We start from the raw sequence: 21,110 nt of genomic DNA on the forward strand, positions 1-21,110 counted from the left end.
CAAACTGGGGAGCAAAACGAAGGAACATATGCCTATAGTCGCCCTGGGAAAAAATTTTCTCGGAGTTTGCCCCAAATAAGCATGAGCCACTTTATCAAGGGTGGACTTCTTTTGATTAGCTCTCCCAAATCTGGTTTAGCCAGCCAAGGTATCACTCTCAACGGAAAGGGTCCCATCCAGCCCTGCTCCACCCTTGTCCATAATTTCCCTGTGTCTTGAAGCCATGTTGCTATTACTCTAAGATGTGCTGCCTGGAAATACGATAAGAAGAAGGGGACCCCCATCCCTCCTTGGGCTGATACATCCCTTCCCTCCTAACCCGTGGGGGCCGTTTTTCCCAGATAAATGAGAAAACTTTACTCTGAAGGCCCCGTAAGAAACTATCTGGGATTGAAATAGACAATGCCATAAAGAGATATAAGATTCTGGGGAGTATAACCATTTTAACTGCATTAATCCGCCCAATCCATGAAAGTGTCAAACCCTCCCACCTTTGTAAATCTTGGAAGAGCCGTTGTACTATTGCAGGGAAGTTAAACTGGAAAAGCTCTTCAATGTGTCTCGGGATGTTGACCCCTAAGTATCCGATATAACGTGACACCCATCGATATGGAAAGGTGTTTTGCAACCGCATTTTTTGCTCAGTGGATATATTTATATCTAGCGCCTCAGATTTATCAAGATTAATCTTAAAGCCCGAAACTGCCCCATATGCTTGAAGCACCTCAAGTATTCTCAGAAAGGAGGTCTCGGGATCCCTCAGCCTAAGAAATATATCGTCTGCAAAAAGGAGAGCCCTTGTTTCTAAACCTCCCAACCGTGGTCCTCGAATTTCAGGGTGTATCCTAATCTTCACTGCAAGTTGCTCCATCCCTCTAGCAAAAAGCAAAGGAGACAGCGCACAACCTTGCCGTGTCCCTCTATGTAGTAGAAAAGGCTTCAAGAGCTTTCCATTTACACTAATCGAGGCCATGGGAGTCATAGATCAATTGAAGCCAGTATACAAATCGCCCCGAAAATCCCATCTTGTCTAATACTGCAAATAAGAAAGACCAGCTCACTCTATCAAACACCTTTTCAGCATCTAACGATAGGATACACAAGGGGGACTGCGTGTCTTGTGCATGATACACCATATGCAGAGCTCTACGTATATTACCAAATGTCTGCCTCCCATGTACAAATCCTGCCTGATCTTCATGGCATCTCTGTAATCGGGTCACCAAGATCTCAGTAAAGATTTTGTAATCTACCCCTAAAAGAGATATAGGCCTGTAGGACTCGCAAAGTTGGGGGTCTTTACCTGGTTTGGGGATGACTGTTATATTAGCTAAGTTCCATGTAGGGGGGAGCCCCAGGCTAACCTCCAAAGAGTTAAACACCTTCAACAGTAACGGCGCCAATAACTTCCCAAATATTTTATAGAATTTGTTGGTAAACCCATCGGGTCCTGGGGCTTTTCCAATAAGGAGCCCTTTGATAGTTTGAATAACCTCTTCTTGCTTGACTAACACTTGATAATGCTTGACTAACACTTACAGGCAATTTAGGAAGCTCTATGTCCTCTAGGTAGCTCTCCATGTCTTCTGACGACACCTCCTCTCCTTTAGTATATAGCTTTTCATAATAATCCTTGAATGCCGATTCTATGTATTCAGCATCTGTATGACTCCTTCCTCCCTCTTCTCTCAAGCTCACAATCATATTGCGAGTTACGCTTTGCTTAAGCCTATAGGCTAAAAGCTGACTCGCTTTATTGCCAAACTCATAATGTGACTGACGGGCCTTCTGAAGCTTCTCCGACAAATCCGCCAACTCAAGATCACATATTTGATTCCGAAGTTTGCGGATCCGGTCTAAAACACCAGACACCGGCCCGGGCCTTTCTCGATGGAGTCTAGCCTCCTCTTGTTGTAATTGCCTCCGAAGAATGATTTCCTTGGATGATCGCAGCTTCCATATATGTGCCTTTAGTGATATCAAATGGCCTCACATGACTGACTGAAATCCTTCCCAAAGGATAATAGGCAAGACCTCCCCATTATCATTAAGTTGGACATAATCTTTGATATGTTGTTCCAGGCTAGCCACATTGGTCGGGTCATGTAGAGGGCATCATCCAGATGCTAATTACCCCTCTCCGAGGTTTAAGGAAAACCAATTTCGTTAATACTGGGGAATAATCCGAACACGTACAGGGCAATATCTGATGGGATCCAACAAGCCCCAGCATAGATGCCTCCCCTAGCCAAAAATCAATCCTGGAAGAGGATTATTGGACCATGGAGAAATAAGTATAGCTGCGCATCAACGGGTTTACCTGGCGCCATAGATCTATTAAATGCCAGTGTGTCATAAATTCCTGCAGCCTTGCTCTATCTCTTTGTCCGTAGCATATATCACTCCAGGAACTATCCAAATGGGATTGTAGAGTGAGATTAAAATCTCCTCCCACAATTAGGGAGCCTTCGATATTTTTCAGAACTAGCTGATCTAATTCGGAGAAAAATTCCCCCTGGTTCACGTTAGGTCCATAAACATTTACTACTAGTAAAAAAAGGCCCGTTTCTGACACAAATGAAACGGGCGCTAGCAAGGTTTTCCTCGGAGTGTGTATGTTTGAAAGAGTGTGTGTGAGAGTGACTGTGTGAGAGAATGAATGTGCGACTGTGTGTGTGATAGAGTGAGACTGGGTGAGAGTGTGTCAGAGAGAGAGAGAGTGAGTGTGTGTGCCAGGTGCCCCCCCTCCCCACTCCCAGTTCCAGGGTCGTTCCCTCCCTCCCTCCCTTCCTCCGACTTTCAGGGTCCCCTCCCTCCCTCCAAGTGTCAGGGTCCTTCCCCCTGAGTTTCAGGGTCCCCCCTCCCTCCCTCCGACTTTCAGAGTCCCTCCCTCTGAGCTTCAAGTTCCCTCCCTCCTGAGGAGTCGTTGCAGCTGCCCACACACCCTCCCATGAGGCTCGGAGGGGCAGTCGTGGCCATCACCTGCCTTCCTCCTCTTTTGCGCCGCTCTGACTCCTGAGGTCCCCCCACACCCGCGCGCCGGCTCGGCACAGCAGTATGCTCTCCCTGGCTCTGCCCCCTCCACTGACGCCCAAGGACAACTCCGACCTCTTTCCATGCCATTGGTCGGGACGCTGTCAGCTACTCCGCCCCTCAACACTTATTTCTTTCAAGCTCCGCCTCCGCCCCTGTGCCCTGTCCCTTTCACCCCTCCTCCTCTGGCTCTGGTGTTGTACGTGACGTCAGCCTGATCTATGGAGCCTAGCAGACCAACTGCGAAGAAAGCCATGGACACAGACACCAAGATAGAACGTTGGAGGTGAGAATTATTATATAGGATTGTGTAGACCTGTCCTGCTACTGAGAAAACCACTAAAAGATACCTCCCTCCCCTATCTCTAACAATTTTTAAAATGTTCCATGGCTGAGCGCTATCACACGCTATCAGTACCCCCCCCCCCCCCCCTGCTTTTTGAATTATCCACATTGGATGCAAAGTATATATTAGGGAATGTCTTATGGCGGCATAAATATTCATGTCTAGGCTGTAGATTGGTCTCTTGTATCAAAGCCACATCCGCACGAAGGCAGAGTAGCTCCCTAAACTGGAGTTGTCGTTTTCTTGGGATATTCAATCCTCTTACATTTAGCAATAATAAATTTATGTCAGACATTAACTATCTTAAAGAAATCCATGAGTATCAATCTGGAACCTCATCTCTTTCAGGACTCTGTCTCCTCACCCTCCAACACATCTGTTGAGTCGTTCCCTCTTTCCTCTTATGCTCCTCATCCCCCCTCCTCACTCCATCCTCTACTGTTTCCCTCTCCATCTTCCCCTAATAAGACTCTCACCCCTCCCTCCCTCTCCCATAAGTTCTAAGACTGCCCATGTATATCACCATGGGTAGTTAAGGAAGAAGTGTGAGCTGAATATCCGCCTTCGCGTTCCGCCATGGGGACTCTCAAGCATTTTAAACTTAAGCCTACCATATTTTCAAACTCTCAATGTAACAGTATAACACATGCATACAGAAAATCAACTTACATCACCCTGGAGCTTTTTCACGGTATATCAGGCCCTCCTCTTTGCAAAGAGACAAACCAGTTACCCCTTTACCAGTATCCCACTCTTTTGGCTGGATTGTTCATTTTGCCAAATCGAGGGAAAGAGAATAAAAAGAAAAGAGAAGGCTCCAAATCAAATCAGCTCCAAGAGTCACCAGGTCCCCACGCATCGCTTTCAAATCGGACTTTATTTCTTGTAGCCACTGTTTCCAGTCGGGCCATCTGCCTCGGGCCCCCTTCGATCTGCTCCCTCTGCCTGATTCTCTGCCGGGGATACATTTGCTGCAGGGGTGCATTTTCTGCTCGTTCCTGCCAGTTTTGCGTTGCAGCCGCCATTTTGTTTCCCGTTTGCGTCGTCTTCAAGCCTGGGAAGGCAAATCACGAGAGATCCACCTCTTCCGATCCCGATCGCATTCGCTTCCTCCCCGCTCTGCTGACTCTTCTTAATTTTATTGTCTGCACATCAGACCTTTAAATCGGGCGCTGTCTCACGTCGGCCCCGTGGGTTGCTCGGACCTCTCGTCTTAGGCGGCCATTCAACTCGCTGACGTCACTTCATCTATTCTTATGTTTTTGGGTTTTTTTTACCACTAGAGGGCCAGTTTTAAAAAAGGGCAGTAAGCCCTTAACATGCAGTTAGTGAACTCTAATAGGCAACTACAGCACGGATTAAAGCATCAATATGTATATTATAGAAGAAAGATGGGAGAGGAGATACAATAGAGACATTTAAATACCTAAGCAGCATAAATGCACAGGAGGTGAGTCTTTTTCAACTGAAAGGAAGCTCTGGAATAATAGGGCATAGGATGAAGATGAAAGGGGATAGACTCGGAAGTAACCTGAGGAAATAGTTCTTCACAGAAAGGGTGCTAAATTTGTGAACAGCCTGCAATTGAAACAAAATAAAAGGCCTTAAAAATCACATTCAATCTGACCTCAATGCACAGGAAAGTCCAGCGTTAACCCACGTTAAGCCCAGATTTTACTGCAGCTTAGTAAAACGACCCCCATGTCTGGTTTCCTTGCATCCAGCTTTATATTGGTTCGAATAGAGATGGCCCAGGTGAACATAATTTTTTCATTCTCCACAATTCTTTTAGGGTTATGAGATCAATACTCTCCTGGTACAGCGATATTATAATGTCTATAAAGTTTCCACCAGATGAGACGTGCCACCTTGTGCCGAGCACACTGTTGGAAAGGGAGCTAAAAACAGTATTTCAGTGTAAATAACCATCAAGACAAGGGCTGGTGGATTATTAAAATTTATGTTTCAACAATTTTTTATTTTAGATATAACTACATATTAACAAACATTTACTTTCACAGGTTACATACAATTGAGTTCCACATCATTTGCTCTTATTCCAAATTGTCCTGCTAAGATCCCCTAAAGTGATGTGGTTCCCCCTGCTATTTAATCTACATATTTCCATTCCTTAACCTTTATCCTCCCCTCCCCTAATCCCCTCCTCCTCATCTCCCTCCCCCCTCCCGTCAGCCCTCCCAGTAACTCCTATATGCCAAAACCCGCATCTGTCAGCTTATAGTATATGATTATAAAGTATTAACAATAAGACTACGTCCTTTCTGTGTCATCTTATCTAAGTAGCATCCCCATATTTTAAAGAATCGAGTTTTCCTTTTACAATGTCCTTTGCCTCCCAAACCAGCAATTGATGCACCTTATTGCGCCAGTGCCAGAAGGTCGGTGGATTGGCTACAGTCCAATGTTGCATGATACATTTTCTTGCTACCAGATAAAGTTTTCGACACAACAGTGTTTTATCAGCATTTAATCTCCTTTGTGGCTCCTTCATATCTAATACTAGTTGTAGTGGGTTCATGTCTCTTCTACTACCCACCACCCCTGTAAGATAAGTAACTATTTGCCTCCAATAGCGTTGTATTGGTACACAATCCCACAGTGCATGATACAATGAGTTCTCAGAATTATTACATTTCAAACACATAGCTGTTTCAATTCCCCCCGATTTAAACAGTTTGACTTGGGTAAAGTATGCTCTGTGTAGTATTCTATACGCACATTCTCTATAATCAGCTCCTCCTATTGTGTGTGGAATATCTTTGAGCTGCGTCATCATATCCCAAGAGTCCAATGCCCTTCCCACGTCCTTTTCCCATTTCTGCCGGATCTGAGTCAGTTCTTTCCCCGGGGCTAGACTCCACAGCTTCTGATGTATTTGTGATATGGAGGGGGCATGTTCAGAGATCTCCTCAAAGAAAGTCTTAATTTTATTGCCTAGTTTGTTATTCAATACTTCTTTACTTAGTGATTGTATGTAGTGCTTCAGTTGACAGTGTGCATATTTGTCACCCCAGCCCTGTTCATTTTGGCCTATCAGCTGTGTCAGCGGTTTGATTTCCCCAGTTGCATCTAAAGCATCTGCCAATTCAATTACCCCTAGTTGTTCCCATCTGTCAAAAGTTTTATTTTCCATCCCAGGTACAAAGGCCGGGTTCCCTTTAATATTTATAAGTTCAGTTGTTCTCGGGTCCCCTCCTAGTAATGTCCCTAAAAATCTCCATGCTTCTCTTATTGGTTTAAGTAGAATGTTATTTCTATGTTTATGTGGTATCTCTGTATTCCGCATGTGTAGTAGTGTAATATAACGGTAAGGACTAAAGAGCGCATCTTCCATCTCAAGGGGTGTATGTTCTTGAGTCTGGTAAATCCTATCCCTCACATGCCGTAGGAGGCAGGCCATATTATAAAATTTAATATTGGGAATTCCCAAGCCCCCGTTTCCATCCTCCCAACATATATTTCTGCTGCATCCTAGCTCGTTTCCTGTCCCAGCAAAACCTAAACATTAGTCGATATAGGTGTTTTATATCTTTCTGTAGCAATGCTATGGGCAAGATCTGTAGTGCATAGAGCCACCTTGGCAAAATGACCATTTTTATAAGACTTATCCTCCCCGACAGAGACAGCGTCAAGGTGCCCCAGGAGTCCAGTTGTTGGGTTGTCTGCTCTAACAGCTTTGCTACATTTAATTGATATATCTCCCTCGGTCTAGCCGGTAGTAATATACCCAAATATGTAAAGAAGTTATGTGTCTGTTTCAAAGGGAATCCATCCAGCCATAAGCTTTGGATGTCCGCATTGATCGCAAGGGCTTCCGACTTGTCCATGTTCAATTTGAAGCCCGAATAGTCTCCATATTCACGGAAGATCTCTAAAAGATTTTCAAGTGTCTTCTTCGGCTTTGTAATTATCATTAACAAGTCGTCTGCAAATGCAGCCAGTTTGAACTCCTGTTTCTTAAATTGCACCCCAGGTACCGCTTTACAATCATATATATCCCTAATGAGAGGGTCCAATTGGAGCGCAAAAAGCAGGGGTGACAGAGGGCACCCCTGCCTTGTTCCTCTACCAATCTGTATTTCTCCTGATACGTTACCGTTTATCAGCACTTGCGCTCTCGGTAAATAATACAATGCTCTGATCGCCTGCATAAAATTGCCATTGAATCCATATTTCTCTAGCGCCGAGTATAGAAAGGGCCACTCCACTCTATCGAATGCTTTTTCTGCATCAAAGCTTATCATTAAAGCTTGTTCTTTGGAGTGACCCAATCCTTCCAAGGCCGCCAGAATGTTCCTCATGTTTTTCGTAACTGATCTACCTTGTACGAATCCTACTTGCGCTGGATGTATAAGCTCAGGTAGTACTCTGCCTAGTCTGTTTGCCAGTATTTTGGCAAACAGTTTTGCCTCCTGATTGAATAGGGAGATAGGTCTGTAAGATGTAACTAGTTTTTCATCTCTTTTAGGCTTAGGAAACACCACTATTCGGGCCAAATTTAAATGTTCAGGCATCTTACCCTTTTCCATCCAGTCATTAAATACCCTAGCCAAGGTAGGAATCACCGAGTCCCCCATCAGCTTATAAAATTCCGCTTTATATCCATCTGGGCCTGGGGCTTTGCCTGCTTTGCTCTGAGTTATGGCCCAGGTCACCTCCTCAACGCTAATCTTAGCATTCAGGCGATTCTGGTCACTGCACCGCAGCTTCGGGATTTGTAGGCCCTCTAAATATAATTCCCCTGATAATCCCTCCTGGTCTGTAGCCTTATAAAGTTGTTGATAGTATGTTTGGAAAGCTAGCCTGATCTCATGGTTAGTGTGTATGAGTTTCCCCTCCGTGGTTTTCATAGCTATGTTTCTAGGTGCACACTTAGGTGCTATGAGGCGAGCTAGATATTTGCCCCCTTTGTTCCCATGTCTATATAGTTGGAATCTATAATAGGCCTGAGACTTTATTTCTCTCTCGTGCAGCAGTGAATTCAGAGCTGTTTGTAGGACCAACGCTTCCTGTCTAGTCTTGTTACAGGGATTCGTGCCGTATTGTCTATTCAAGTGGTGTAGTTGTTTTTCAAGCCTCATAATTTCTCTATCTCTTGCTCTTTTATATTGCGTAACATAACTTATAATTTCGCCTCTCAATACTGCCTTTGCCGCTTCCCAAAAATTAGTCATTTCATTTACCGAGCCTTCATTAAAGTGTTTATATTCAGCCCATTTTGCGAGTAAATATTCCCTAAATTTTGCTTCTCTTATCAAGTATGTCGGAAACGTCCAGCTGTGCATCCTCTCCTCTTCCCCTCCTCCACTCCATTTCATTCCTATCACCGAGTGATCCGATATTACACAAGGGTCTATATGGGCCGCCGTGATATCTGTTAATAAGTTGCGGGATGCTAATAAGTAATCTATTCTAGATGATGTTCCGTGTGCTCTGGATTGGTGTGTGTATTCTTTGTCAAGTGGGTGTAGTGTCCGCCAGACGTCAATTAGATCAAGCGCTGTACAAAAATCTGGTAGTCCTCTGGTATCTATTTTTCTTATTTTAGTTGGGGGGTGTGATCTATCTAGGATTGGATCCCAAGTCATATTGAAGTCGCCTCCTAACATTGTGGGTAGCGTGTCCAACCGTGTGATCTGTTTGAGTACCTTCTTATAGAATTTTTGGTCTAGTACATTAGGAGCATAAATACTTCCCAGAAGTATGTTTTCTCTATTTATCATAGCTATACACAAAACATATCTACCCTCTGGGTCTGTAATTATCCTATGCACTTTAGTTGCTAACCCCTTTCGTATGAGTCTTGCCACCCCTCCTTTCTTTACTACAGCCGCAGATGCCACACAATCAGCTACCCACCATTTAGCTAGTTTGGCATGCTCAGTTTTGGACAAATGTGTTTCCTGGAGCATCGCAATATCTGCCCCTATGCGTTTAAGATGTCTCAAGATTTTTGATTGGGGAGTGTATGCCCCCTACATTCCAAGATACTACTTTAATCTGCTACCTTTTTGTATCCATTGTACTGTCTTCTGATTATACTTTGCTTCTAGGAGTCGCCTCCAGCCACCCCTTCTATGATGCCATTTTCTTTCTACTAGCTGTATTTGGATTCTGGCTTTATAATGGGTTACTCTCTTCCCCTCCCACCCCTCTTCCCCAGTTCTGTCTCTATCTACCTGTGCTCTGTTCACTATCCTTCCCTTCCCAATCTTCTCCCCTCCCTGAAGTCTACTTTCCTCTTCCCCTCCCTGTTCCCCTTTTGAGTTCCCAGCCCCTATTGGACTTGTCACGTGTTAACCCCCTCCTTCTAGTCTCCCCCGTAGTGTATTTTATCTTCCCAGGCATTTCAATCTCCCGTAATATCTTTTATACCCTAGTATCAGTGTCCCAGTAACAAGATCATAGGTTTTTAACATATAACTTCCCCTCAGATCTTTCAACATCAATTCACATCCTTAACATACCCCGCCAGGGTTACAGCACCCTAGCTAGCTGTGTTAACTCCAGGCAGTTGTGTTTTGTCCCAATGACAGTATAATGTCTAATCAACATGAGATTACTTTAACCCTAAATCTCCTTATTGTCTTATCATTAAATTCTTCTAACAAACAGAACTTTAGTGTACTAAACATTTTACTCTTAAACCTGGATATTATAGTCTACTGCGCGTTCACCAGCCTCAAAGACATGGTGTGTGGTTATTAGAAGAGTTCTCCTTTGTTTGTCGTCTCTTCGTCTCCTCTCTCTTTTTTTCGGCAGAGATTATCAAGCTTCTCCATGGCCATGCTCTATTCAGCAACATCCAGCCGTCCTTCATCGAGTCATTATCGGTATGTGGCGTCGCCCCTGCCAATTCTGATAGCTCAGTGGAGTGATTTTGGTCATTCGTGGGTGTTGATATTAATATCACCCTGCGAGTCAGGGCTGATTCCTCATCTGATAAAAAGGTGGTCCCATCGCGGCGTCTCCTGCCAGATATTGTCATTATCAGTTTCGCAGCGTTCAAAACTTTCCGGCTTCTCAGTGTAATCCTAGGTTCTTAGTTAGAATTATAGTCCAATTGTGTTTATGGTTGGTTCCAGATCATTGTCACCATGTTTGCTGTGTCCTTGGTATACAAGTCTCAATCTCTCATGCCAGTTTTGACTACTTCTTCCATAGTATTCATTCATCTCTAGCTGTTAAAATGCTTTTAACATATTCTTGAGCTTCTGGCAGCGTGTTGCACATGTGCGTATTGGATTGGTAGAATATCTTTAATTTGGCAGGGTACAGCAAAGCAAACTTGATTTTATGCTGCACCAGCTGGGAGCAAATTGGTGAGAAGTTCTTTCTCTGGGCAGCCACCGCCATGGAATAGTCTTGGAAACACAGGATTTTGTAGTTGTTGTAATTCAAACTGGCTCCCGCTCGTAATTTCTGCATGATGACAGTTTTATGATGAAAATTTAACACTGCAGATAACCACCCTTGGTCTGTTGTTATTCTGTCTCACCGGGCCTACCCGATGGGCCCGTTCGACGATCAGTGGGCCCATATCTGCAGGTAAGCGGAGTTCTTTTGTGAGCCACGTCTCCAAAAAGCCTCGTAGCTCCTTGTCTCCCAGCTCCTCCGGTAAGCCTACAAAGCGAAGATTGTTTCTCCGCGATCGATTTTCGAGATCTTCAAGCTTTTCCGCTTGAGTTTCAACCATTTTCAGGAGCTTGGAATAATGGCGTTCCACCGCAGTGACCTGGTCTTCGAGGGCCCCCGTGCACTGTTGAAAGCTAGCCACTTCCTGGCTTATTTGAGTCATGTGCGTTCGGAGACCCTCCAGTTTGGCTTCCAGCCCCTGTAATTTCTTATCTAAGATGGCTTCCAGTGCTGTGGTGACTTCTCCCACGATTTCAGCTGTCCATGCGGAGCTGTTACACTCGACAGACTTGCCGGGGCCGCCATCTTGTCTTCTCCGAGTTTGCTCTTTTCCTTGTCTCGTCGGAGCGATTTGGCCGCCATCGCCGCTTTTGTTCGCCAGCTAAAGTAATTATATCGTTGAGAAGGTATCCCGGTCCTTTCTGTGGTGATTTTGTATAGGTTTGCGGGATTCCAAACCGGGGTTATCTAGAAGGAGCACGGAGCTGATCTTTTAGTGACCGCTCACGTGCATGGCGTCACGTGATCCCCCGGATTATTAAAATGTAATTATGATTAAATTTTAATCATGTGTGGCAGCTCGCGCTCTCTCTCTCCTGTTTCCCTCCTCCCCGTCTGGTCATTTTCTAAACTTGTCTGGGTCGTAGGCAGCATCTGCAAAGCAAAATGCCCCCCCCCTCCCCACTCGCAGTAAGAACCTTACTGTAGCCACATCCTGCCCTCATGGAAACAGGAAGACACAACTGCAGAAAGGTTCTTGGGGTCAACTGAGGAAGCCTGCTTGCACTGCAGACATTGCCCATGACCCAAGCAAGTTTAAAAGATGGCCAAAGTGGGAGGAGGGAAGGGAGAAAGAGAAATGCTGAGGGAGGGGGGCAGAGGTACAGTGCAGAAAACACAATTAGTCAAAAGCCCTAACGAACACACTATCTATATTCCACAAATAAAATAAGTGGATTACAATAAAAACACAATTAAAATGGGATGGCGACATGGGGAGGGGGAAAATGAAAAGGTTAGAAAAGTAAAATAGTTTTCAAAATCACTACTAGCACCAACATCACTTTAATATATTAGTTTGTGTTCAGTTTATACATAAATAGGACACTCAGATAAAGACTTTAATTTTTATTATTAAATGGGACACTTCAATTGATTCAACATTAAAAGAGAAACAGTATTACAAAGAAAGAAACCATTAACTTACAAAACACACAACACAGGGCTGTACAGTCAAGAATACAATCAAAAATCCCCAACAATTTTACATATTCTTGTAGTGTGCAGTAACCTATTGCAACATCAGAATTTTGAGATGTAATTTCATGCTATAGGACAGCAATTCGCTTGTGGAACTGGGAGATCGTTAGCATTTGACAGTTATTTTCACTTAATAAACACAAAGGGCCCTGTTTAGTAAGCTGCTTGTGCTGTAAGACACCCGTATATTCCTATAGGTGTCTGTAGCATTAGCGCGCGCTACAAAGTTAGCATGCTTACAGCGCAGCTTAGTAAACAGGGCCCAAAGTATAAATAATGTTTTATGTCACAAATCCAGACATGCTCCTTTACTGAAGATGCAGAAAAATCTATAAACGTTAACAGGGAGCACATCACTAGGACTGATGGCCAACAGTGGCAGAAAGAATAGGAAGAAAATTATGAGAATTCTGTAAGGGGGGGGGATGGGGGGGGAAGAGAGTTGAAAAGGGGACCCCACAGGAAAAGGGGAAACAGTGCTATTGTGGGTAATAGGATATGTCGAACTGTGCACCCAGCAACCGGCACTACGGGGTCAATATTCAAAGTGATTTAACTGTCCAGAAACGGCTCCTGGCTGGTTAAATCCTTATGTAGGACTAACTGGTCATTTTCAGCGGCACTTAACCAGTTAGTACTGCTGAAAGTGACCAGTTAGCAACTAAAGTAAAACCATATACTTTGAGGGTATTCTGGGGGGGGGGGGGGGGTGGAGTTGGCACTTGGCCTGTTCAGTACCAACATAAGCCCTTAACGAGCCTGTGTCACCACAAACAAAACCATATAAAACGTCAGTTCTATCTTTATGCGGTGCCTCATAGCCGGTTAAGTTCTGAATATCGCACTCAGTGCCTCTTTTACCAAGCCACGCTAGTGGCTCCTGGTGCGGTAATGCTGACAAAGCCCATTCGCTTTGAACAGGCTCCGTCTGCACCGCCGCACAACTTGATAAAAGAGGCCCTTAATCAGCTATGCGTTAGCCAGCTCTGCAAACTCGGAAATTCAATTCTGCTGCACGGACATTGATTTCCAGCCATAACGCTGGTGGTGGTCAGCAAAACACAGTGCCGCTGGCTGAATATCAACCCTTACGATTCCTGCCATCAACCTTTATATGATGTCCATAACAAAGCACTCCAAAGGGAGATTAGCGACACTCCCAATGATGGGCCAGTACTGAAGGGTCACATTTTAGCAAGAAGTCCATTAATCTGCAAGCTCAACTAGGGTCATAAGGATAACAAAAAGAGACCCTTAATTCTAAAAGCTTCCCATTTCACCAATAAGTTTATGTTTATGTACTCTTACGTATATTGTAGGCTAGACCCAATTATATTAATTGTCATTCTTTGTAGTCCAGGTGAGTTTGCTTTTTGATATTACACTCTTCCTTATCGGATTTCTAGGTTGGCATTTATTAACGCTCCTGTAAAGCATCATTACCTTTGGCTCGCTAATATAAAGGAAGGAATCTACAGCCTATGCATGGACGAATATAATAAGATGGGACCTGAGAATCAAAAAGGACTACTCAACCAAGACAAGACAGTTATCATGCACTAATACTGTAAAGGCGCGTCATTTGCCGCAGGGCCCATTAAATAAAACAGACCCTGTGGCAAATAATGCATACCGACATTAGTGTGCGTTGTGTTGCTAAACGGCAGTGTATGTACGGTACTAAGACAATTAAAAAATAAAGAAAGACTAATTTATCCCATGCAAAAAAAGGAAAATGCAGGTTTCAGATGTGGAATAAAACTACATTACATGGTACAAATGAAATCCCATGACTGCATGGGGACCCTGTTTTCACATTTCAAACCAAAACGTCCTTTGAAACTTTGTAACAGATAAGAACTATAAATAAAGCCCTACTCCTGTGTGCATACAATTAGTAATTACTCGGTACAAGATACAGAAGTAGAAAATTGCATTACATTTTCCTTTTGAGTTCTGCAACATCAGGGTACTGCCGAACCAAAAAAAACAAGTGTTTCATGGCAGAATATAAATGTGAAAAAGTAGACACACAGGTCTGTGAAGACATCGCCCATCTTGCTGTAGGTATCCATAGAGCGACTGATCACCTCTGCAGGGATCCCAGACAGAAGGAGGGCTGCTGTCAGCACTGTAGTTTTTGTTTTCTTTTCACCCTGCAAAAACACAGAAAGCTGCATTAACGTTGCAAATACCTATGAAATGGGAGGGAGGAGCTAACAGAGACAACGGGCTCCAATGTCTGGTGCAACTCCTGAGAATAGGCAGTGGTGAGGCAGCGGTGAGGCAGCCACCAGATGATAGCCGACACATACACACTGCTCTCTCGTGCTCCCAAAGCACTTACACTGTGACTGCTGTGCTGATGCTGGCCTACAATTGCACCACCCTTGGTGGGTGCCTGGCTCATCTAGTGGAAGGGCAGGCCCTGGGGGGGAGGAGGGGTGTGTATTTGTTAATGAAGGCTCATGGTATGCAAATACATCTCCAATAGGGGCCGGTTCTATTAATCTGGATGTCTAAAAGGAATACAAGAATAGCTATACTGGGTCAGACCAATGGTCCATCTAGCCCAGCATCCTGCTTCCAGCAGTGGCCAATTCAGGTCACAAGTACCTGACGGAATCCCCAAAAGTAGCAAGATTCGTGCTACTGATCCTAGGGACAAGAAGTGGCTTTCCCCAAGTCTATCTCAATAGCAAACTATGGACTTCTCCTCCAGGAACTTGTCCAAACCTTTTTTAAACCCAGATAACAGCTGATACAACATCCTCCTCTGGCAACAAGTTCCAGAGCTTAACAATTTTTTTGAGTGAAAAAAATATTTCCTCCCGTTTGTTTTAAAAGTAGTACCATGTAATTTCCTTGAGTTTGTCTCCTAGTCTTTATATTTTTTGAAAGAGTTAAAAAAAAATCGATTTACGTTTACCCGTTCTACACCACTAAGTATTTTATCAACCTCTATCATATCCCCCCTTCAGCCAACTCTTTTCCAAGCTGAAGAGTGCTATCCTCTTAAGCCTTTCCTCATATGAATGGAGTTCCATCCCCTTAATCATTTTGGCCATATTTCTTTGAACCCTTTCTAATTCGGCTATATCTTAAAAGATACGGTGACCAGAACTGAACACAATACTCAAGGTGGGATACAGAGGCATTATAATAGTCTGTCTTATTTTCTATCCCTTTCCTAATAATTTTTGGCTACCGCAGGTGTTTTAGAAAGTCTGAATTAATAATTTAAATTCATAAATAATCCACAACAGAACATCACCTATCCCATGGCTCTTTAATTTTCTCAGAAGTCTCTCATGTGGAACTTTGTCAAATGCTTTCTGAAAATCTAGATACACTACATCAACTGGCTCATCTTTATCCACATGTTTATTCACTCATTCAAAGAAAAGAAGCAAACAGAAGAGGCAAGACTTCCCTTGGCTGAATCCATATTGATTCTGTCCTATTAAACCATATTTGTCTATGTGTTCAGTGATTTTATTCTTTATAATAGTTTCCAATATTTTGCCTGGAACTGATGTCAGGCTCGTCACCCCTGGATCCTTTTTTTAAAATAGGTGTTAACATTGGCCACCCTCCGATCTTCAGGTACTATGGACGATTTTAACAACAGGTTACAGATCACTAACAGCAGATTTGCAATTTCATATTTGAGTTCTTTCAGTATCCTGGGGTGTATACCATCCGGTCCAGGTGATTTACTAACTCTTTAAGAGGAGGAAAAACATTGGCCACCAAATATTCAGTGCCAGATTATACCTGTGTATTCGAGTATTTGGCAACCACCAGCACTTATCCAGGTACTGGCGATATCCAGGATAATCCTCAAATAAAGTTAGGACAGTCTTTTTGTTGTCCCAGCTTTATCCAGTTAAGTTACCTAGTTAGTGGGCTGAATATTACCACTAACCAGGTAACTCCCTGCTCCGCCCAGACAGTGCCAACACAATCTAATTGGATTTTCCACAGAACTATCCAGTTAAGTGCCACTAAAAATCCAGATGGCCATCAGCAGGGCTTATCCTGACAGAAATACTCCTACCCGGATAGGTCTAGCTGAATACTGACGCCAAAGTTGAAATGTAAAGAAAATTAAGTATACACCGCCTGACTACTAGTCTTTCTTACCTTGGGGAAGTACTTAGACAATCCCATATATGCAAGTTGCAGCGTAAGGAATGGCGCAAAAATGGACTGGGGAAACAAAAACAAATACATAAGAAAATAGTATACAGTCAATCCATATATACCACCTACTCACTACTCCCTTCATCAACCTTGTCTGAGAGCTTACAATGATATTCGCCTACGATACAGTGGTACTTAGTTCTGCTATACTTTCACGAAGCTTGTATTGACATATTTTGGAAACAATATGGTACAATTTGAAAAATAAATTCTATTCATTAGCACAAAAATATTGCAAAAAGCACAAAAGTAAATTTATTTTCTCTCTTAAATTTTTAAGGCTTTGGGACTTAGCCGACACCTTTTCCAACAGCAGCTCAAGGTAACATTCAGATACAGGAGATATTTTCCTGTCCCTGGAAGGCTCAATCTAAGCTTATACCTGCAGCAGTAGAGGGTTAGGTGACTTGCCCAGGATCACAAGGAGCTAGGCTTACCTAGTTCTCAGTCTGCTTTTTATATTAATTGCAATTACCACTCTGTATTTCTCATACCGGAATTGGCGTTCGCCATTACGGTACTATGTAAGCCACATTGAGCCTGCAAATAGGTGGGAAAATGTGGGATACAAATACAACAAATAAATAAATAATTTGCATAAGCAATCAATATAAAAATTATGTTAATGGCACTCAGGAGCATAAGGCCTAATGTTTGACAAGTTTTGAGCCTTAGTTACAAGAGTCATGTGACAGGCATTATGCTGCTGTTCTGGTTGTAATCATAATCAGATCAACTTGCTCTGTCGAGTTCCAAAATGTGACTTTCCTACAGCAGTCGGGCCTTTAGCAACTTAAGTCCTTGACATCTGCTTCACACTGGAAATCACCATCCTTCATTTCTACTCTGGAAATCTCTCTTAGAAGTAGAAACCGCAATAATTTAATCTAAACACTTATAGGTGGCATATTAAAACTCATAATCTGCTTAACCAGAAGCTCACAGCGGAACGCAAAGAAGCATATATCATTAAAGATCAATCAACAATCAACCAATGATTCACAAATAAAAAGTTGTACAATTTCAAAATATAAAAAATAATAATAAAAATGGGTACAACTAAAATTATATATACTTTCTAGAAATGAGAAAACGCTCAACTCTCTTCCTAATTAATTCTCATTGTTTTAAAGTTAACAAAAAACTACAAAATTAATCATTTCCATAGTGACATTAGCCAAGTCTTCAAACGTTAGAGAAATAAAACATATGATTCTTGCTTATGAAGCTCTAGATGTAGTAAATTCCATGATTTAGCCCCTTCCATTTAAATAATATAAAATAAAAAAAAAAAAAAAAACTTACCAAGTACTTGCATACAAAGACCCTGACACCAATGGCAAGGAGAGCACTTCCTACTAATCTAAAAATGCGGAATGAATCAAATTCTTCAGCAGAATTCCCATTCTCCGGGCTTGGTTTCTCACTAATCAGCTGGTTTCTCAACTTCATCGCTTCATCAAATCTGGAAAGATATTGGTCCAAGCCATGCCGGGGGCCTCTCTCCACTGTCTCTGATGGCAGTTCTCCTCTGTGCCTATGTCGCAGCTCACTGCTATCATCATTACCCATCTCTGCTGTCTTACTGAAGGAGTCCATTATTTCTCCAAAGTTGGATCGCTTCGCCTCTGAAAGAACACTGCTACGATGTTCAGAGGCTCCTGTTAAAGTAGATGAATCTCCCGACATAACAGCTCCCCGTTTTGACACAGATGAAACAGAAAGAGTATCTGGCTCAGGCTGCTCATAGTGAACTTTTGGTTCTGTTTTGCTTTCACTGTCTAAAGAAATAAAAAGATTGAAAATATACATGCTTCTCTTAGAAGTTTAGAAGACTAAAAAGTGTGCCCCAGGCTTCTTAACCCTTTAGTGCAGAAGTACTGCAATCCCAGAGGGCTCCAGTCCAGTCAGGTTTTCAGGCTATACCTAGTAACATATATTTGCAAACACTGTCTCCATTGTAAATAAATGTATCTCATGTATAATCATTAAAAACAATTACCACAACTATGACTTCTTACAAAATCTTTATTCCATACTCCAAATTTTGAATTAAAATCCTATGCAAATATAAAATCACAAGTACTGTTACAATTTTGAGAGTGACTCAATTGATTGACATACTTATGGAGCACACTTCGGACTTATAACAGTTGAACCGCATCAGTTCGATACAGAGGAACATGGATTTCCCTTGACAAGTTGTTGAAGGACTGTCAAGATAAGTACATCGTTTCCTGAAGATTCTCATTTATCCTGTTGAGCGGAAGGGCTGTGGGCTATTTTTTTTTTTAAGAGTATTTGATTTTATGTGTGTAGTGGTGACATGTGTCTATGAGGTGTGGGTAACAGAACTATATACATGTGATTTTATATTTGCATATGATTTTAATACAAAATATGGAGTATGGAATAAAGATTTTAGCTGTGGTAATAGATTGTTTGGAATATCTATTACAACTATACTGAAATTGATTTACAGTGAGGCTTATTTTCAAAGCACTTAGCCTCCCAAAGTTCCATAGAAACCTATGGAACTTAGCCTCCCAAAGTGCTTTGAAAATATGCCTCCATGTGTTGCAACTATGCATATTCATTAGGGATAGCCTGAAAAACAGACTGGTCTGCTGCCTTCTAGGACAACAGTTAACACTTCTGCCTTAGTGCTTGCAGTCAACATGTTCAGGAGTTAGGGCTAAAACGTAAAAATTAAACTGAGAACCTTTTTCTTTTTAAACAATTACTTGCCAGCCTACCCACCAACCACCAGACAAATAGCAAAAAGAGGAGGCAGGCAGAGGTCCCCATTAGCAGTGCTATATCCTAAACCCCATTAGTAAAGCGACCTGCTAAACACACCTAAAACTGCAAGTTTTCTTGACAGACTGGTGTAGACAAGACTTCTAGTACTCCCTCTCACCCTCCCACTTTGTGAAAATTAAATTCTTTCCCAAGAGTAGGCCTGGTTGCTTTAGTGTTACTGTACACAAATTAGCTTCTCAAACGTTAACACAATGCCAAGCGAAGGACTTCTCGTCAGCAAGGTACAAAACAAATTCACCTATACAATTCATGTTTTTACCAAAATAGACTTGAAAGATTTGCATCTCCTGCCCAGAACATTTATACCATGAGCATGAAGTTGTAGGTTGTTATCAGCAACCTGCACAAAGGTATTTTAACACCTTATATTAACTGGCTGAAGAGAAATATATCGATACCCCATCTTTTAAATTCTAAATGCGATTCACAAGCAATACAAAATACCTCTTTGGGGCACTTTAGTGATTTGCTTACGATGACAAATTAAAGTACGTATTGGACATAATTCAATTCTTCCGCTGCACGTTTCCCTAAACGTGACAGCACCACATAAACTTTATCCTACCACAATATCACTTTGTATTTGCTCTCACCGGAGCCAGCAAATGCCTCCCGGTACTATGTAAGCCACATTGAGCCTACAAATATGTGGGAAAATGTGGGATACAAATGCTACAAATAAATAAGTGAAGTTGATAGAGCGAGCTCTAAAGTGCCTACCCAACCCCATAAATTGATATAAATACTGGGCTGAGGCATATAAAACAAACATACAAAATTTAAACAAATGGAGGACAGTCCTGGCTGAAGATCAAGTCAAAGGCATGACACAAACATGGTGATGGAAACTGAATTTAACTGGACTGTAATATAGCGTCTATAGGCTACTCCTCAGATCCTTGGTGACTAATATTTTACATAAAAAGTAACCCAACCAATATACTTTTACAGGACAAATATACTTTTAAGTTTTGATGCTTAATACTTGCAACAAACCAAAGCATCCCACCCACCCACTGCAGCATGACTTGACTTTTATCATACTGGTATATGAATATTGCATTACAACAGTATGATGCAATCTAATATAAAACTTGGAAGGAAGTCAAACGTTATCACCGAGGAGCTGCAAAATCTAAAGGGCAGCGTAGACTATCATCTAACGGCTACGTTTTTAGGGCCTTTTTATTACTTATTCTGAACAGAATTGCATTATCAGACGTATATATTTATCCCAGGGAAGAATAACAAAGATTTTCCTCCAATGCTGCCCTTTGGAGAAAATTAAACAGTACTAGTTTCGTTAAGCGCTCAAAACAGAATACCCCACACCAAAACACCACCGGCAAAACGCGGAACTGTCGGTCCTGTGGGATGGGAGTGAAGGCCGGGATCAAACGGAACTTTCTAAAGGTTTAGACGAGCAATAAACGGTCCCAGTCCTTAACCCCCCCCCACCCCCCATGCACCATAATAGGCTCCCGGCCGGACAATACTCGCAAGTCACATGCTCAGAGTGGGGTGAAAGCCCGTCTAGATCCTCACCATCAATACCACTCCGGTTGTGAACGCCCATGATCCGATTCATGCGCTGCTCCGAGTTCAGCAGTAGCTTCCTCCGGCGCGCTTCAGCCCTCCTCTGGGACACGGACATACCGCTACCGTCCTCCTGCTCCATCATCCCGAGAAATTACGAACCTCCCTGATACAACCGACAAATCCAGCACCGCCGCTCCCCACTCCCTCCACCTGCAGAACAGACCAGCCTCAGCAGCCACTCCAGAAT

At 42.7% G+C, this 21,110-nt stretch overlaps 1 protein-coding gene across 1 annotated transcript; it reads right to left on the reverse strand.

Annotated features, from left to right (window-relative positions):
- Positions 1–12,180: 12,180 nt before the first annotated feature.
- Positions 12,181–21,110, reverse strand: CAMLG (calcium modulating ligand). Its single transcript, XM_030212589.1, has 4 exons — positions 20,870–21,110; positions 17,807–18,282; positions 16,442–16,507; positions 12,181–14,451 (listed from the first exon to the last, which is right to left on the reverse strand). Exons 1-4 carry the CDS (start codon positions 21,003–21,005, stop codon positions 14,260–14,262), a joined length of 870 nt encoding a protein of 289 aa, XP_030068449.1. The 5' UTR covers positions 21,006–21,110; the 3' UTR covers positions 12,181–14,259.

The sequence above is a fragment of the Microcaecilia unicolor genome, chromosome 8 (assembly GCF_901765095.1).
Source record: "Microcaecilia unicolor chromosome 8, aMicUni1.1, whole genome shotgun sequence".
Lineage (NCBI taxonomy): Eukaryota > Metazoa > Chordata > Amphibia > Gymnophiona > Siphonopidae > Microcaecilia > Microcaecilia unicolor.

What these genes read in the sequence shown, in the direction of transcription:
- CAMLG (XM_030212589.1), bottom strand. Translation starts at nt 21,005, where the DNA reads ATGATGGAGCAGGAGGACGGTAGCGGTATGTCCGTGTCCCAGAGGAGG. An exon ending in CAACCGGAGTGGTATTGATG is followed by an intron (nt 18,283 to 20,869) that starts GTGAGGATCTAG and finishes TTATTTCTTTAG; the next exon opens with ACAGTGAAAGCAAAACAGAA. An exon ending in TCTTTGTATGCAAGTACTTG is followed by an intron (nt 16,508 to 17,806) that starts GTAAGTTTTTTT and finishes TTGTTTCCCCAG; the next exon opens with TCCATTTTTGCGCCATTCCT.